This window comes from Nicotiana tomentosiformis, chromosome 12 (assembly GCF_000390325.3).
Source record: "Nicotiana tomentosiformis chromosome 12, ASM39032v3, whole genome shotgun sequence".
Classification (NCBI taxonomy): domain Eukaryota; kingdom Viridiplantae; phylum Streptophyta; class Magnoliopsida; order Solanales; family Solanaceae; genus Nicotiana; species Nicotiana tomentosiformis.
In genome coordinates, this window is record NC_090823.1 from 95,638,553 (window position 1) to 95,657,641 (window position 19,089).

General features: G+C 37.5%; 2 protein-coding genes across 2 annotated transcripts; one reads left to right on the forward strand and one right to left on the reverse strand.

Moving 5' to 3' along the window:
• Positions 1 to 7,397: 7,397 nt before the first annotated feature.
• Positions 7,398 to 9,898, forward strand: LOC104091913 (subtilisin-like protease SBT3). Its single transcript, XM_009597354.4, has one exon. It carries the CDS (start codon positions 7,534 to 7,536, stop codon positions 9,823 to 9,825), a length of 2,292 nt encoding a protein of 763 aa, XP_009595649.1. The 5' UTR covers positions 7,398 to 7,533; the 3' UTR covers positions 9,826 to 9,898.
• Positions 9,899 to 13,680: 3,782 nt separating this feature from the next.
• On the reverse strand, positions 13,681 to 14,103 carry LOC138903070 (uncharacterized). Its single transcript, XM_070190984.1, has one exon. The coding sequence runs from the start codon at positions 14,101 to 14,103 to the stop codon at positions 13,681 to 13,683; it is 423 nt and encodes a 140-aa protein (XP_070047085.1).
• Between the last annotated feature and the right edge of the window lie 4,986 nt (positions 14,104 to 19,089).

The window sequence follows — 19,089 nt, forward strand, 5'->3', positions numbered from 1 at the left end:
GAACTCAACGATCGTCGCGCTCTAACTTACTTGGATCTGCACATAAAGTGCAGGGTGTAGTATGAGTACAACCACCTCAGCAAGTTATAGAAATAACTTAGGAACTGAGCAGTAGTGACGAGCTAAGTAAAACAGTCCAATTATTTATTTTCACAATTAAAAAATAAACAGGTAAATTCTAAAACTCAGTAAATGCCACAAAGAAGTTTAACAGATAAATGCAGCAACAACACAAATAAATACAACCTCACAGCAGTGTCACTCCATCACTCATTACTCGCACTCAACACTTAAAACACTCAACACTCTGCGCTCACTGGGGGTATGTACAGACTCCGGAGGGGCTCCCAAAGCCCAAGCGCTAAGTACGGACAACTCAAGTGCCATCATATCAATACGTGGATCCCCACGGTCAACTCACATGCTACGCGGATAACTCACGTGCTATGGTATCAATACCTGGACCCGCACGGTCAACTCACGTGCTACGCGGACAACTCACGCGCTATGAAATTAATATCCTCACAACCAGGCCCTCGATCTCACTCAATCATGTACCTCACTAGCCTCACCATCATAAACAAATAAGGGAACACAATCCACATCAATTATCACAGTATATTAGCAAATAATAGAGATTGAGGTAAATATGTACAATAATTTCTATGACTGAGTACAAATAATGTGAGCATGAATAAAGCCTAAGCATGATCTCTAACATGAAGGCAGACAAGTTCAACAACAAGTAATTACGTAAACAAAGATGATGGCCATGAGGCCTCACGGGACGGACCAAGTCTCAATCCCTCGAGGTATACACCCACACGCCCGTCACCTAGCATGGGTATCACCTCTAAACAGTCACACGATATCAAATTCTCCGGGTTTATACCCTCAAAGCCAGAGTTAAAACTATTACTTACCTTAACAGCGTAAAATCCTATTTCGGGATACCCTCATCTCTAGACTCGGTCTCCAAAAGCTCCAAATCTAACCATAATCATATTAGTACCATCAACATAGGCTAACGAATCGAATTCCACAATAAAAACTATAAAATATGCAAAAAATTCGAAACCGGCCAAAATTCGGCCCCCGAACCCATGTCTCGGAACCAGTCAACAATAGCAGAATCAAAACCCTCGTCCTCTCCCGAGTCTAACCATATAAAATTTATCAAAATCGGACTCCATTTGGTCTTTCAAATCCGTATCTAAAACTCTCCAAAACTCAAGCCCTAACTCTCTCAATTTCACTTTGAAATCATCAATCAAATCCCAAAAACGAAGATGGATTCATGAAATATAACCAAATCCGAGTAGAAAACACTTACCCCAATCACTATGGTAAAAATCGCCCCTATCCGAGCTCCCCAACTCAAAATATGACCGAATGAAGAAACCCTTATTTTATATATTTTTCTGCTAGTTATTCTGCCTCATTTCTCATGCCAAACGATCCCGAAACTCGGTTTTATGCATCTAATGGATTTTTTGTGAAAGTTTAGTCAAGTTAGGCTTTTGAATCACTCAATTTGATCTTATAATGAAGGAGATATGTAGGTTTTAATATTTGCAAATAGTGCAAAATTTTAAATACGCCGTCAGTGGCAATTTCGTAATTAATCTGAAAAATCTAGCAACCTAATTCTTAGTAAAATGACCATAAAATTCTCATACGATGTCCAAATTCGACGATTCTTTTTGTTACAGGTCCGTAATTACGATACGGATCGAATACTTCAATCAAAAAAGAAATCGGAGCTCATTTGTTCAATATAATATCATTTATGCTTGAAGAAACGGCGTCGAAACATAAGAAAAACGAGCGCAACACACCCCAAACCTATCCGAAACTCACCCGAGGCCCTCGGGAGCTCAACCAATAATTCCAATAAGTCATATATCACTACCCGAACTTAGTCGAACCTTCGGAACACCCAAAACAACACCAAAACACCAAATCAACCTCGGATTCAAGCCTAAGAACTTCTAAACTTTCAACTTTCGCCAATTCAAGCCTAATTCTACCACGGATCTCCAAATTATATTTCGGACACACTCTTAAGTCTAAAATCACCCAACGAAACTAATCAAATCATAAAAATTCAAATCCGAATTCGTTAACTCATAAGTCAACTTTCGATTGACTTTTCTAACTTAGCTTTCTAACTAAGAGACTAAGTGTTCATTTCACTCCAAAACTACCCAGAACCCAAACCTACCAACTCGATACAACTCAACACAGCTGAACAACACATAAAGAAGCAGAAATGGGGAAACAAGGCTATAACTTTAGGAATAACTGGCCGGGTCGTTAAATCCGTGGAATTAGTCGAGGTGCGCAAGCTGACTCGGATACCAGATTATAAAAAAAACTACTCTCGTTTGTTGCCAAAACGCATCTTCTGATCCGAACTGCCCATCCTAATTGCTTTGTACACAAATGGCACGATTACTCATACAGTATGTTCGTGTGGGCTGTGACAACATATCACTGGAAATGTGCATAATCAAATAAATTAGTACTATCTATTGTTCGAGATTGTCATTTACAAACAAGTATGAGAAGCTAAGTTACACTCGGTATAGACCACTACCTGGTGCTCATTTCTATTTTCATGTATGGAAAGTGTACATTTAGTACGAAAATATGAAATCCAGCAAGAATAACAGTGTGTGCCAAACAACAGTAACTGGTGAGCTAAAGATATTTTGTCAAATTAATACTATAATGTACTGTGTCGATAATTACTCACCGGGCCATCTGAATTTTGAGATTCTTTACAAATTACAATTAGTAAAATAAGAAATTAAAGAAAACAAATCAACCTAAAGACGAATAGGCGTTAAACAAAAGCTATCCGAGAGAAAAATTTATCGTTATGTGTATATTATGAGGAATTTTTAGAGATGACTATTGTTTAGTGACTATTTATTTTCTATAACTACCATATACATAATTACTTTCCGTAGTTACTTTTCAGTTGTTATGGTAATGTATTTGGTGTATTCGAGCTACTGTATTCATGAATACAATAGCAAAAATCGGCTAAAACGAAAACAGCGGCTGACAGCTACCATATACAAATAGCGGCTGACAGCTGGACTGCCCTGTATGAGTCAATAACGGAAAGCTGCTAATTTAACGGGATACACTCCTAATGTAACTCACCTAAATCAATTATAACACACAACATTATCAATCCAATTAATGAGAAGATTTATCAGACGCTAAACACCAAAAAATAGAGCATTCTTTAGAGTTTCAATCCCTCATTTTTTTTTTCTCATGCAGTTCGAGTTTTTTTTTTCTTTTTTTTCTCTGACATTGTTCGAGGTTCTGCTCGGGATTGATACAAGTATCTACAGAAATACTTTAAAATTCAATTTTCTGTATATGAATACATCATGTATTTATGCCGGATATAACCTGTAATAGTAACCTACTGCCTGCATATTTCATAATAAACCTAATTCTTGTATTCTGTTGTATCTAACAGTTGTGTTCAATGTATTCAAATTTATTTTTGTATTCACAATATTTTATTTATTCCTAATACATGGTATTACTGCTTTATTGAGTATATTTCATTGGTTGTATTCATTGATTTTCTAATTGTATTGTGAGTATTTTACTGTATTTCATTGTATTGTTGTTTTAAATATCAAAAAAGGCCAAAAATGCCCTTGAACTATTTGAAATAGCTCAAAAATGCCCTCATTTTATTTTTGGTACTAAAAATATCCTGTCGTCTATATTTTGGACCACAAATGCCCTTAAACAGTTAGTCTTGTCATTGAAGGTGACATGGCAAGACTAACTGTTTAAGGGCATTTGTGGTCCAAAATATAGACGACATGAATATTTTTGGTACCAAAAACAAACGGAGGATATTTTTGAGCTATTTCAAATAGTTCAAGGACATTTTTTGGCCCTTTTCCGTTTAAATACATATGGATATAGTTAGGTTGAAAATACAGATGAATACAATTAGATTGAATGCATAACTAATTGATGAATAACATCAAAATGATATAACTAATAATGTATTTAAAAATATTGTTGTATGAACTCAAATACATATAAATACATCTAAATACAACAGTCAAAAATCACTGTACAAAATAAAAATCAGTGTATGCCTTATCGAATACATATAAATACATCTAAATACAAGAAGAGAAACTCATTATACAAACTAAAAATCAATGTATTCGGACCCGAATACATATAAATACATCTACAATTCTACAATTAAGGTCATTGTATATTTTTGTTCTCCTTTCGGCTTCAATAGTTGCTGATGAACCTGCAAATACAATTCCATGGTTATATGTGAATGGTTTAATCCATTTCCCCAAACCTAATCCTAATCTCATTTGCCGTTGCCACCCTCTCCTATGTCCTTTCCTCTTCCATGTCAACATTCAAAATCAATTCAGCTATGAACAGACCATGTCCGCTCCACTTTGGGAAAAAATACAACTCATATCAGAAACTTTGATCAAGATATTTTGAAACTCATGCTAACAGAGATGAAATCCAGCAAATCGAGATCTAGGATTTGAGAACAATTTAGAGAGAGAACCTACAAATAAAGGAGAATCGTGGTTCAACAATGGGGAAGACAATGGCGCTGTGAGAGTGAGATCGTGTATAGAGAAATAAGATTCGATGATTTTTGGGACAGAATAAACTGAAAGAATGAGAGAAAAAAATATTAGACAGCGTATTTAATGGCTTTACGGTAGGAAGTGACCATAAATACATATTTTGCTATAAAAATTAAAATGTAGCTATAGAAAATAATATTTTAAAAGAATTTTTATTTATAATAAATATGATATAAAGCTTTGCTATAGGAAGTAAAATTTACATTATTATAATACCCGCATGGGCTAGGATTCCCCTCCTTTTTTCATAATTCATTTCTTATTTCTTACTTGTTTTATTATATTTTCTACAAACTAAAGGACAAAAAGAGTCTAGTTAGTTACTTCCCTAGTTATTTAATTGACATATAAGGATTGATCCCTTGTAATGATGAACAACTACCTATCCAAAATGACTTCTCCAATAATAAGTTGAAGTATACATCATTTTGATAAATTAGAGAGGTGAATTTGTATTATTTATTTATTTATTTATTTATTTATAATTATGGTGTTCGAGCCAGCTTGGCACATCTTGATTAATTTCACGGGTACCTGCTAGTGTCACCTCCCACGTATTGGAATTTGAAGATGAGATTAGTTGATCTTAACTCAATTCATTGACTACTAGGCCACATCCTTAAATGCGTTTGCAGTTTATTACTCCATCCGTTCACTTTTAATTGTTCACTATACTAAAAATACATTTTCATTTTTACTTGTCTACTTTACTAAATCAAGAGAAAGACAATCTTTTTATTTTTGTTCTGTTTTACCCTTATTATTAACTACTCATTCCCCAAGACTTTTGGGAATGCTATCATTGTTACGGGTAAAATTGTAAAATACATATTTTATTTATTTTTTCTTAAAGGGAGCTTAACAATTAAAAGTGAAGATAGAGAAATTTTCCTTCACTTATTAGGCAGATTGAACTATTCACCAAGGTTGGTAAGTTTCAATTTCAACCAACAACACGTCAATTTCAAATTAATTGAGGTCTTGTTATATGAATCTTTTATCGGTGAGCTTGATGCAGCAAATTACTAGTCCTGATTATTAAATGAAACGACTTTGATTAGGGAAGCGAGGAAAAGTATTTGGAGATAATACAAGATTGTGTCAATATTCACCACTGGCACAAACTGTGAAAGCGACTGATGATTTTTTGTCTTGAAAAAGAAGACACATTATACCACACTTTCTTTTAATAATTCCCATTGATTAATATGATGGGACGAGGCTCACATGTTTCGCCCAAACATAGCGTCCTTTATTTTTCTTAGGAGAGTTCGCTACGATGTAAAACATTTTCTGTAAAATATTTTTGGGAGGATAATTCATTTTACGAAAAACGTTTTCTCGTGTTTGGTTAACAAGCAAAAAGTACTTTTCGAAAGAGATTGAATTTGGCAATTGAAACAAAAATGAGTAATGCTTGACTCAAGAAATAAACACAAGAAAAAGTTGAAGCTTTCCTTGCTTTTCTGCATTTATGGACATGCTTGACTTCAGGTCTTCTTACATATCAAAATTCTATGGTACAGTTAAAAACTTATTGCAAGTTTTTCTTCTTCCCATATTGATAGATAGAAAATGACTCATGACCATAAAAAAAATTCCCTTATCATGTTTAAATTAAACCCCCCTTTTCTTACAAGAATTTTCTTTAAAGTTGAAGTTTTCTTGTTTACTGCTTTTATGACAGCTTGAGTTGAAGTCTTCTTAAATATCAGAAACTCAATGTTACTTGTGGAAACTTTTTGCAAGATAAAAGTCTGATTGTACCAAGTGTTTTTTTACCCGTAAAAAGTGACTCTGACTTCTATTTAGCCAACACATTGGGTGGTTTCTAATTATAAAAAATTATTAGCATGTATGCAATGTTTCTCATGATTAACGCTCCTATTAAGGCAATGAGAGCCATAATTCCCCGTTCATTCTCTTTTTCTTTTTTCCATTTGCAAGAATCCCGATGTCACTCTCCAAATGTGAAAAGAATCATCAAAGGAAGAATGCGATATAAAAAGGAATAAGACATTGTTAATTTGGCTAAAGGACTGAAGATTGTTTGTCTCAGCTGAATAAAGTAGTTTTAAGCACAGAGTGCTGAAATCAATTTTTAAGTGCTGGAGCTGAGCATGAAATATAAGTGTATATGTCGAGACTTAAAAGCATATAATATAAAATATATGTATGTCCACTGTCCGGAGACTTAGATGACAACATTGACAATCCATTTTGGTTGGTCCTCCTCTCCTTTGTCATCTAGATCGTCAGCTTAAGTGTATGTGGACCACTGAATATACTGGGCTGCTACTTTTTATCTATTGATTTAGTAGTCAGTTTTAGTGGCTAAGGCTTTACATATGATGGACACACTCCTGTCTGCATCTTTCATCTTTGGTCCCATGATTGAGGGCAACAAGTTTATTACTACTGATATAGTATTAGTGTTTACACTGTTAGCGTATTTTAACACGTAGTAACAGGTACCATGCCATATTTCCGCTTATTAGGGATGGTTTACCTATAATTATCATTTAGGTAACTTGATAGTGTAAAATCTTACTCAAATAGTAGACAAATTGTTAACCATTCTGATTAATTATGCTGAATAATTAAAACTTATTACAACTAAAGCAACTATGACATGATAGATGGGGCAATGGCAAAGACAGCTCCTTTAAAGTGAAGCAGAATTGGAATAATTGCAAAGTTTCTTTTAACTTGCCAGTTAAGTATATAGAAAATATGGACAATGGAGAAGTTGGAAGACAGGGAATACTTTTGGCTTCTCATTCCTCTCACTTACCTATATAAGTAAACTAGCTTATGTTCAAGAAATTATTCCTTTTTCCATTCATTGCTAAACAATATGGCCAATTGTATTACCTTATATTTCTTGTTCCTTGCTATCTTACTTACTCTAAATCCATTTATTATGGCTCAGTCAGAAACTTATATCATCCATATGGACTTGTCAGCCATGCCAACAGCTTTCTCTAGCCATCAAAATTGGTACTTGACCACTCTTGCTTCTGTATCAGATAGTTCAAGTCTTGGAACTGCAAGTAATAGAAATTCCCTTTCCTCATCAAAAATAGTTTATGCTTACACTAATGCCATTCATGGTTTTAGTGCAAGTCTTTCTTCTTCTGAGCTAGAAGTTATCAAAAATTCTCCAGGCTATCTTTCTTCAACTAAGGACATGACAGTTAAAAGTGACACGACACACACGTCTCAATTCCTTGGCCTAAATTCCAATTCTGGTGTATGGCCAAAGTCAGACTATGGCAAAGATGTTATAGTTGGATTAGTTGACACAGGGATTTGGCCAGAGAGTAAAAGCTATACTGATAATGGGATGACTGAAGTTCCATCAAGATGGAAAGGAGAATGCGAAAGTGGCACTCAATTTAATTCCTCTTTATGCAACAAGAAACTCATTGGTGCGCGTTACTTCAACAAAGGCCTAATTGCTACCAATCCGAATATTACCATCTTGATGAATTCAGCTCGTGACACAGACGGGCATGGAACTCACACATCTTCTACAGCTGCAGGAAGTCATGTAGAATCTGTATCTTATTTTGGTTATGCCCCTGGTGCTGCTACAGGGATGGCACCAAAGGCTCATGTGGCAATGTACAAGGCTTTGTGGGATGAGGGTACAATGTTATCTGACATTCTGGCTGCAATTGATCAGGCAATTGAGGATGGAGTGGATATATTATCCTTGTCACTAGGCATAGATGGTCGTGCGCTATATGATGATCCGGTAGCTATTGCCACATTTGCAGCAATGGAGAAAGGTATATTTGTTTCCACTTCAGCAGGAAATGAAGGGCCTGACGGTCAGACTTTGCACAACGGAACACCTTGGGTTCTCACTGTTGCTGCTGGCACAGTTGATCGCGAATTTATCGGGACACTAACTCTAGGTAATGGAGTTTCAGTCACTGGTTTATCTCTCTACCCCGGGAATTCAAGTTCAAGCGAAAGTTCCATCGTTTTTCTCAAGACATGCCTAGAGGAGAAGGAACTGGAGAAAAATGCAAACAAAATCGCCATCTGCTATGACACGAATGGATCAATAAGTGACCAACTGTACAATGTAAGAAACTCAAAAGTTGCTGGTGGTGTCTTCATAACAAATTACACAGACTTGGAATTCTACCTCCAAAGCGAATTCCCAGCTGTGTTTTTGAAGTTTGAAGATGGTGATAAAGTTTTGGAGTACATCAAGAATAGTCATTCACCTAAAGCAAGACTTGAATTTCAAGTGACACATCTTGGTACTAAACCAGCACCAAAAGTTGCTAGCTATAGCTCAAGGGGACCATCACAAAGCTGCCCCTTTATCCTCAAACCTGACCTGATGGCTCCTGGAGCCTTAATATTAGCTTCATGGCCTCAAAAATCACCCGCAACTAAAATTAACTCGGGAGAGCTTTTCAGTAAATTCAACATCATATCCGGTACGTCAATGTCATGCCCTCATGCTGCTGGTGTAGCTTCACTTTTGAAAGGAGCACACCCCAAATGGAGCCCTGCTGCCATCCGGTCGGCCATGATGACCACAGCCGACGCATTGGACAACACGCAAAGGCCCATCCGAGACATCGGTCGCAACAATAATGCTGCTATTCCCCTAGCCATGGGAGCTGGCCATATCAATCCAAATAAGGCACTAGACCCTGGACTTATCTATGACATTACATCACAGGACTATATCAATCTCCTCTGTGCTCTAAATTTTACATCTCAACAGATAAAAGCCATTACAAGGTCCTCTGCTTATTCTTGTTCCAACCCATCATTGGACTTAAACTATCCATCATTCATAGGCTATTTCAATTATAACAGCAGTAAGTCAGATCCTAAAAGGATACAAGAATTCCAGAGGACAGTGACTAATGTAGGAGATGGTATGTCTGTATATACAGCCAAATTGACCTCAATGGATGAATATAAAGTTAGTGTTGCACCTGACAAGTTGGTTTTCAAAGAGAAGTATGAAAAGCAAAGCTACAAGCTAAGGATAGAAGGTCCATTGCTAGTAGATAATTATCTTGTTTATGGTTCTTTGAGCTGGGTGGAAACTAGCGGTAAATATGTAGTAAAAAGTCCCATTGTCGCCACTACCATAGGAGTGGATCCTCTGTGAGGACAGAACTGATTATAAGTCCTGTATTCTGAAAATGTGATACAGTAATGAATAATTGTGAAGTAAAATTAAATATATTTTCTTTTCAGTTAGTAAAAACTAACTTGCTGATTGATGCATAAAAAAATTCAAATGATTATTTTTCTCAATGTCATAATAAAAATGGAATAATTTTGAACTCTTTTCTCAAAGATTATTTTTGAACTCAGAACAGATAAAATTGAATTATTAGGGGGGCAATCTTTATCCAAGACAAGACAGCTTGGAAATAATTCACATATCTGTTGTTAAGAAGGAAATGATAAATTAATCATGCATTCTACAAGAAATAATAGAGAACGTCTTTTCATCCTCTACAGAAACTAATCAGACATTAAAAAAGACACTCTTCTATTTTCTGATGATCAAGAACACAGAAATTCAGGCGCGCATCAGGACGGAATGCATGTGTGTTTCAATCACAATAAAACAATACGGATTACAAGACAAGGCTCTTTTTTGTTGTCAAGATATTTGTCACTTCCTAAACTGGTTAATGTTCGCTTACACAAAACTCAAATATAAGGATATATCATATATGGACCATACTGTATTCAAGATATTATATTATTTGTTCAGTACAACATGTCTTGAACTTATTTTCAGATCCTTCCAAACATGAATAAACAGTGTTTTGGTCTGTGACATGAAAATGTTTAGAATAGGACTGGAGTTCAACCTACAGTTGAACTACTAACTGTCAGTAAAAGTTAGGAGGATAGTGTTAAAGAAATATTTATCTCAATGCCTAACAAAGACAAATAGATCCTCATTAAGACTTTTCGTTGTCTGTATACCTCACTAATTTGATCATTTGTTTAATTTCTGTGCACTGACGACATTGTATTCTTTTACACTATCCGTTAAGGTGGCCTACAACATATAAGTAATCAACTACATAACCTAATATCACCAACCAAAATGCCCTGATTATTAAGCCAAATCCTTTGATCATTACAGCAACTAGAAAATAAGCTTAGTTATTTAAAGTCAGTCACATATAACATATTAGAACAAGTTAAATTACACTTACTGTGTAACTTATTTGAATTGTCTGTAGATTAATCTTAACACATCTCTTAGGAGAATGATAGCGAAGCCCGAAATTCAAACAAGGCGATTCAAAAAAGAAATTTTCTTATGCCAAAAGGATTCAACAAGGTGAAGGGGGTTCACCTTGCATCCCAGTTAGGGGCGGAGCAACAGTCGAGAAAGGGTGGTCAGTTGAACACCCTTTGTCGAAAAACTATTATACTATGATATATAGGGATGAAGCTACATGTCATGACCCAAACCGATAGGCCGTGACGAGTGCCCGAATTCTACTTATCGAACACTCCTAAGTATTCGTCTAAGATATAAACATGAAATAAGTGTAGGTCATGCATAACGTCTGGAAATAAACTATTAATTCATATGAACAACCTACGTGGGAAAACATGCCAAAAAGATATATATATATATATATATATATATATATATATATATATATATATATATATATGGAATACAGTAGGGCGAGCCGACAAGGCCACATACTATCTAACTATACCTGACTATCTACAGACCTCTATTAGAGTGTACAATTGTATAAAGGACGGGACTGGACCCCGTCGTACCCATATATATATGCAAACACATCGTACCAAAACTCAAAACAGCTCCAGATCAAATGCAGCACACCAACTCTCGCTAATTAAGGATCCTAAGAAGGGGGACCGTCAGCCTGTCTACCTGCACCTGCGGGCATAAAAAGCAGCGTCCCCAGGCAAAAAGAGACGTCAGTACGAATAATGTACTGAGTATGTAAAGCATGAAAATCAGTACATAAAAGACATAGATGAAACATGGGGCAAATATTCCACCTGTGAGTCTAAATAACTTTGTGAATCCTGATACATTTATAATGTCATGCACGTGCGTGTAAATATCGTATCATGCATAGGTATAGGTGTACATAACATCATCAAGCCTCTGAGGGCATCCCATCGTATCATCTCGGCCACTGTGGGCAAAATCATCAACATATACCAGCTGATCAGGTGGTAGTACGTATATAACGCCGTAACATTTTTCCATATCCCATATACATATAATATACGCGTATATAACGCCTTCTGGTCATGGGTCAATGTACATGTATAAATGCATGAAATGCATAAGAAATACGTTAATAAGATTTCTCGAATATCATAAAATCAATATGCCTTTCGGACAAACTTTATATAATACGTATTTTTCTGAGACCCATGAATAGAGGATATAATAATAATTCACATGGGGAATCAAGAATATAAACACCCCTAGTATTTTTATGAATAGAGTCATTTATGAAAGTTGCGTATTTTGCTCGTTTCGTTTGTATCATTTGGATCATGCCAAAAAGAAAGAAGGGATAGCCTTAACATACCTCAAGTCGTCAATACAACTCAACAACAAGCTTATGACAACTAGCGCGCCAACCCTATAACAAAGATATACGTGTACAGTTTAGATGGCGATAGTAAATTACGTATCTCAAACGATAACTCGATTCTAAAATAAAACGGCCAGCATTTCCCCTGAGTTTACTGCTCCCTCAAGCCTACTATAGGCGAGATACAAACATAATATAATCAGCAACTCAAAACCAACCTAATTACAATCTGGGACCTTCAATATAATATAACCCCCAAATATACCATAATACACCCAATCAACAAGTTATCAATTAGCATGTAACTACAACGACGAGCGACCAACCTACTACCCTACCACATGTGGTGTTTCTCCACGCCTTTTTTATCTTTCCAAACTTCATAAATCAGCAGCACAATAGACAGCCCAAAAGCAATACGAAACAACCCACAAAACAGTCCACTACAAGTCATATAACTCGAACTCATGGCTTCCGATCACCATCCCGTGAGGTCTAACTATTAGGAAATAAATTTATCAACTTTTTTTTGATATTTTAAAGCTTAAATACAGAAATTAAAATTTTTTATTAACTATTAAATATATTCCAAAACTCAAACTACAAAGAAAAAGAGAGACGATATAGCGATACTTACGTCGTAGGGATCGTTCTGATGTTATCGCCTCTCGATTTCGTACCCGAGATGTTAGTATTATTTGAAGCACTATTAGAGAACTCAAGGACCATTTTTATGGAGTTATCTGGTCAGATTATGTGTAAAAATGAAGAGAGAGAGAGAGAGAGACGAGTTAAAGCAATATAACAACTTTTGAAAAGTCAAAAGGTGCTAGCTTGGCACCCTCTAATTCGCCCATCTTCCGATGCTTATATCTTTTTATTCGAATATCGTATGAACAAACGGTTAAGAGCGTTAGAAACTACATTCTAAGACCTTCAATTTGGTATATAATATGTCCCAAAAATACCTCATATAGCATATGAAATATATTTCTCAAAAAGCTCTGTTACAAGGCAAATCCTTAGTTGGTTTTTCCGCAACTTTAATCCGATTTTTTCCAAACTTTATATGTTTTATCCAAATATCATATATATTCATATTATGACTTTAAACTTATTTAAATCATGATTAACAAGTCTCATATTCATTATACGTCACCTTGGGACGCACAAGGTGTAATAATCTTCCCCCCTTGGAAATATTCGTCCTCGAATGTTAAACTCCCAGATATTTATAGAATTTTTTGGCAGAGTCTCTTCTGTAATGGTGCCACTATCAACCTGTCAGACAGAAAACCCAACAATACAAAGCCACACAGGGCCACAATCAACAATAACACCAATGGTCTCACACGACTAATGACATTAACTAACATAAGAATCAAGTACCATATACGTACCTAAGGCTGTGATGTCTCAGTCCGATCCTCCTTCGGAAGCAGAAACAAGTGAGGATACCTAGACTTCATATCTTCTTCAGCTTCCCAAGTCATCTCCTCCATATTATTATTCCTCCAAAGTACTTTAACTGAAGCTACGTCCTTAGTTCTCAATCCCCGAACTTGTCTATCTAGTATAGCAATGGGAGTTTCCTCATATGATAGATGCTCTGTGACCTGAACATTGTCAACTGGAACAACTCTAGAAATATCTCCAATACACTTGCGGAGCATAGACACGTGAAAAACTGGATGTACTGACTCCAAGTTGGAAGGCAAATCTACCTCATATGCTACCTGGCCTACTCTGCGTATGATCTTATAAGGTCCAATATATCGAGGGCTAAGATTTCCTTTCTTACCGAATCTCATAACGCCTTTCATCGGTGATACATTTAGTAATACCCAGTCATTTACCTGAAACTCCAAGTCTCGTCATCGATTATTTGCATATGACTTCTGACGACTCTGAGCTGCTAATAGCCTTTCCTGTATAAGCTTAATCTTGTCAACTACCTGTTGTACCAACTTTGGTCCTACTAATGTAGTTTCCCTAATTTCGAACCATCCGATAGGTGACCTACACTTCCTTCCATAAAGAGCTTCGTATGGAGCCATCTAAATGCTGGAATGATAACTATTATTATATACGAACTCAATAAGTGGAAGATGATCATCCCAGTTACCCCTGAAGTCTATCACACAAGCCCGTAGCATATCTTCTAGTGTCTGAATAGTACGCTCAGCCTGACCGTCTGTCCGGGGATGAAATATTGTACTAAGACTCACCTGAGTCCCCAATCCTTTTTGGAAGGACCTCCAAAAATTAGCTGTAAACTGAGCACCTCTATCTGAGATAATAGATATAGGGACACCATGAAGTTGTACTATCTCCTTAATGTAAATCCTTGCATAATCCTCTGTTGAATACGTAGTCCTGACAGGCAGAAAATAGGCTGATTTTGTAAGTCTATCAATAATAACCCATATAGAATCGAACTTACGCTGGGTACGAGGTAAGCCTATGATGAAATCCATGTTAATCACTTCCCATTTCCAAGTCAAAATCTCTATAGCTTGCAATAATCCACCGGGTTTCTGATGCTCAAACTTAACCTGCTGACAATTAGGGCACTGAGCAACAAACTCTGCTATATCCTTCTTCATTCCATCCCACCAGTATATTCCCCTGATATCATGATACATCTTCGTCGCTCCTGGATGAATTGAATAACGAGAATAGTGAGCTTCTCCTATAATATGTTGGCGCAACCCTGCTACATTAGGAACACATAATCGACCTCGATATCTGAGGACTCCATCTCCTGTAATGTCCAATGGTGTCTTCTCCTTTTAAGGGTTTGTATCTGTGTAGTGAGCTAGCATAGGATCTTCATACTGGCGTTTATTCACATCAGTTACTAGAGAGGATGTTGCCGTATCCTGAATAGTAACTCCGGTACCACCTAAATCTAATAATCGAACTCCAAGATTAGCTAGCTGATGAATCTCACAAGCTATATCACTCTTCTCTGGCTGTAAATATGATAAGCTACCCATAGATCTACGGCTGAGGGCGTCAGCTACTACATTTGCCTTTCCTGGATGGTATAAAATATCAACATCATAGTCTTTTAGTAGCTCCAACCATTGCTTCTGATGTAAATTCAATTCCTTTTGCTTGAATATATACTGAAGGCTCTTATGGTCCGTATAGATATCAACATGAATGCCATACAAATAGTGCCTCCATATCTTTAGTGCATGAATCACCGCGGCTAGCTCTAAATCATGGGTCGGGTAAATTTTCTCGTGGTTTCTTAGTTGTCTAGAAGCATAAGCGATAACTTTACCATGTTGCATCAATACACAGCCCAATCCAATGCCCGAAGCGTCACAATAGATAGCATAACCATCGGTCCCTTTTGGAAGTATCAGAACCGGTGCTGAAGTCAATCTGTTCTTCAATGCTTGGAAACTCCGCTCACAAACATCAGTCCACTGAAACTTGGTTGCCTTCTGAGTCAACTTTGTCAATGGTGCTGAAATGGAAGAAAACCCTTCTACAAATCTCCTATAATAACCTGCCAAACCCAGGAAGCTACGAACCTATGTCAGTGTCGTGGGTCTAGGCCAAGTCTTCACTGCCTCAATCTTCTGTGTATCGACCCGGATACCCTCACCCGAAATAATATGACCAAGGAAGGCTACAGAATTCAACTAGAATTCACATTTAGAGAATTTTGCATACAACTTCCTTTCTTGTAGATCTCTGAGCACAGTACGCAAATAATCTGCATGCTCAACCTTTGAACGAGAATAAACCAAAATATCATCTATAAATACAATCACGAACAGATCTAGAAAGGGCCTGAACGCACGGTTCATCAAGTCCATGAATACCGCTGGGGCATTGGTCAAACCGAACGACATAACACGAAACTCAAAGTGCCCATATCTAGTCCTGAATGTTGTCTTCGGAATATCCTTCTCTCTAACCCTTACCTGATAGTACCCCGACCTCAAGTCTATGTAGTACCGACCTCAAGTCTATCTTTGAGAAACACCTGGCACCCTACAACTGATCAAATAAATCATCAATCCTCGGGAGTGAGTACTTATTCTTGATCGTCGCCTTATTCAACCGTCTGTAATCAATACACATCCGTAAGGAACCATATTTCTTTCTTACAAATAACACAGGTACTCCCCACGGTGATGTACTGGGTCTGATAAAGCCTTTTTCAAGCAAATCCCTCAGTTGTTCTTTCAACTCTCTCAGCTCTACAGGTGCCATTCTATAAGGAGGAATAGATATCAGCTGAGTATCTAGTAATGTATTAATAGCAAACTCAATCTCCTACTCTGGCGGAAGGCCTGGAAGCTCATCGGGAAAAATATCGGGAAACTCATTAACCACCGGAATAGATTGAAGGGTCGGTGACTCTGCTTTCACATCCTGTACCCGAACTAAGTGATAAATATAGCCCTTTTTGATCATCTTCCTTGCCTTGAGATAGGAAATAAACCTACCTCTCGGCGATGCAGTATTACCTTTCCACTCTAGAACTGGCTCCCCTGGAAACTGGAACCGAACCATCTTTGATCTACAATCAACGTTAGCATAACAAGAAGCCAACCAATCCATACCCATTATAACATCGAATTCTACCATATCTAGCTCAATCAGGTCTGCTACTGTAGAACGACTAAGAACTACTACTATACAATCTCTATATACCCGTCTAGATATCACTGGATCCCCAATATGTGTAGACACCTCAAAAGGTTTAATCAACTCAGGTTCTATCCCAAACTTGCTAGAAACCAATGGAGTGACATACGATAAGGTGGAACCTGGATCAATCAATGCATATACATCATATGAGAAGACTGATAATATACCTATAATAACGTCAGGTGACGACTCCTGATCCTGTGGACCAATTAATGTATAAATGCAGTTTTGAGGACCGCTCGAGCTAGATGCTCCACTTGTGCCTCTACCACGGTCGGCTGGTGCATGTGATCCTTGCCCAGGGGGCATACTAATAATGACGAACCATCTATAGATCCCGCTGGCTGAACTATACCTGCACCACCTATCGTCGGACAACCCCATCACGAACCGGTGAACCCGATCCTCCATCTTAGCTACAATAGTGGGAGCATACCTAGCCAAAGAATCAAACTGAAGGCTGTACTCCCGAACACTCATATTACCCTGTCGAAGAGTCAAGAACCTATCAACTCTGGCCCGTCTAAGCTCTGGTGGCAAATAATGACGAAGAAAAGCCTCTGTAAAATCCTGCCATACTGCTGGAAGGGCATCCTTACCTCTGGACAACTCCCAAGACTCGTACCAAGTAATTGCAATATCCCAAAGTCTATAGGAAGCTAGCTCAATTGACTCAGTCGCAGTGGCCTTCATTACCCTCAAAGTCCTCTGCATCCTATCGATAAATACATGAGAGTCCTTGTTTGGATCTGCTCCAGTGAATATCGGAGGGTCCAAATTAATAAAATCACGAACCCTCACACTAATGGTCCTATCTGCAAGACCAATACCAACCTCCTGGCGTCGAGCTTGTGCGGCCACTAATCGAGTCAATAGCTTAATAACATCTCTCATCTCCTGACCCGGTGCATCTGGATGAGGAGCTGGGGGTACTGGAGCGGGTGTTGGAGCTGGTACCCCTCGGATCTCCTCTGGAGAGCGCAGGGTATGTGAAGTCTGAGATGGAGTCTCACTATGCAACTCTCCTCAAGACCTGGTAACTCGTGGCGCTCTACTTGTAGTCTCATCATCCACGGACTTGCCCTTCTGGGCGGCTGTAGCCTTCTTGGGCATCGCTAAAAACATAACATGTCGTTAGGAAAATGAATTCTTATATCGCACGATCTAAGATAAGAAAGAAAAGTAACCATCCTAAATATCTTGTAGCCTCATATCTATAAGTGTAGTGCACAACACACCCATAAATAAGACTTTACTAGACACGGTCTATAGACAACCCTAGGACAGAACTGCTCTGATACCACTTTTGTCATGATCCAAACCGATAGGCCGTGACGAGTGCCCGAATTCTACTTATCGAACACTCCTAAGCATTCGTCTAAGATATAAACATAAAATAAGTGTAGGTCATGCATAACGTTTGGAAATAAACTATTAATTCATATGAACAACCTATGTGGGAAAACATGCCCAAAAGACATATATATATATATATATATATATATATATATATATATATATATATATATATATATATAGAATACGGTAGGGTGAGCCGACAAGGCCACATACTATCTAACTATACCTGACTGTCTACAGACCTCTATTAGAGTGTACAACTGTATAAAGGACGGGACTGGGCCCCGTCGTACCCATATATATATATATATGCAAACACATCGTACCATAACTCAAAACAGCTCCGGATCAAATGGAGCACACCAACTATCGCTGATCAAGGATCCTAAGAAGGGGGACCGTCAGCCTGTCTATCTGTACCTGCGGGCATGAAACGCAGCATCCCCAGGCAAAAAGGGACGTCTGTACGAATAATGTATTGAGTATGTAAAGCATGAAAATCAGTACATAAAAGACATAGATGAAACATGGGGTAAATATTTCACATATGAGTCTAAATAACTTTGTAAATCCTGAAACATTTATAATGTCATGCACGTGCATGTAAATGTCGTATCATGCATAGGTATAAGTGTACATAATATCATCAAGCCTCTAAGGGCATCCCATCGTATCATCTCGTCCACTGTGGGCAAAATTATCAACATATACCAGCTGATCAGGTGTTGGTGCGTATATAACACCGTAACCTTTTTTCATATCCCATATACATA

Bases quoted from the DNA above. Each gene is read 5' to 3' on its own strand.
- LOC104091913 (XM_009597354.4), top strand. From the start codon at position 7,534: ATGGCCAATTGTATTACCTTATATTTCTTGTTCCTTGCTATCTTACTT.
- LOC138903070 (XM_070190984.1), bottom strand. From the start codon at position 14,103: ATGAAAGGCGTTATGAGATTCGGTAAGAAAGGAAATCTTAGCCCTCGA.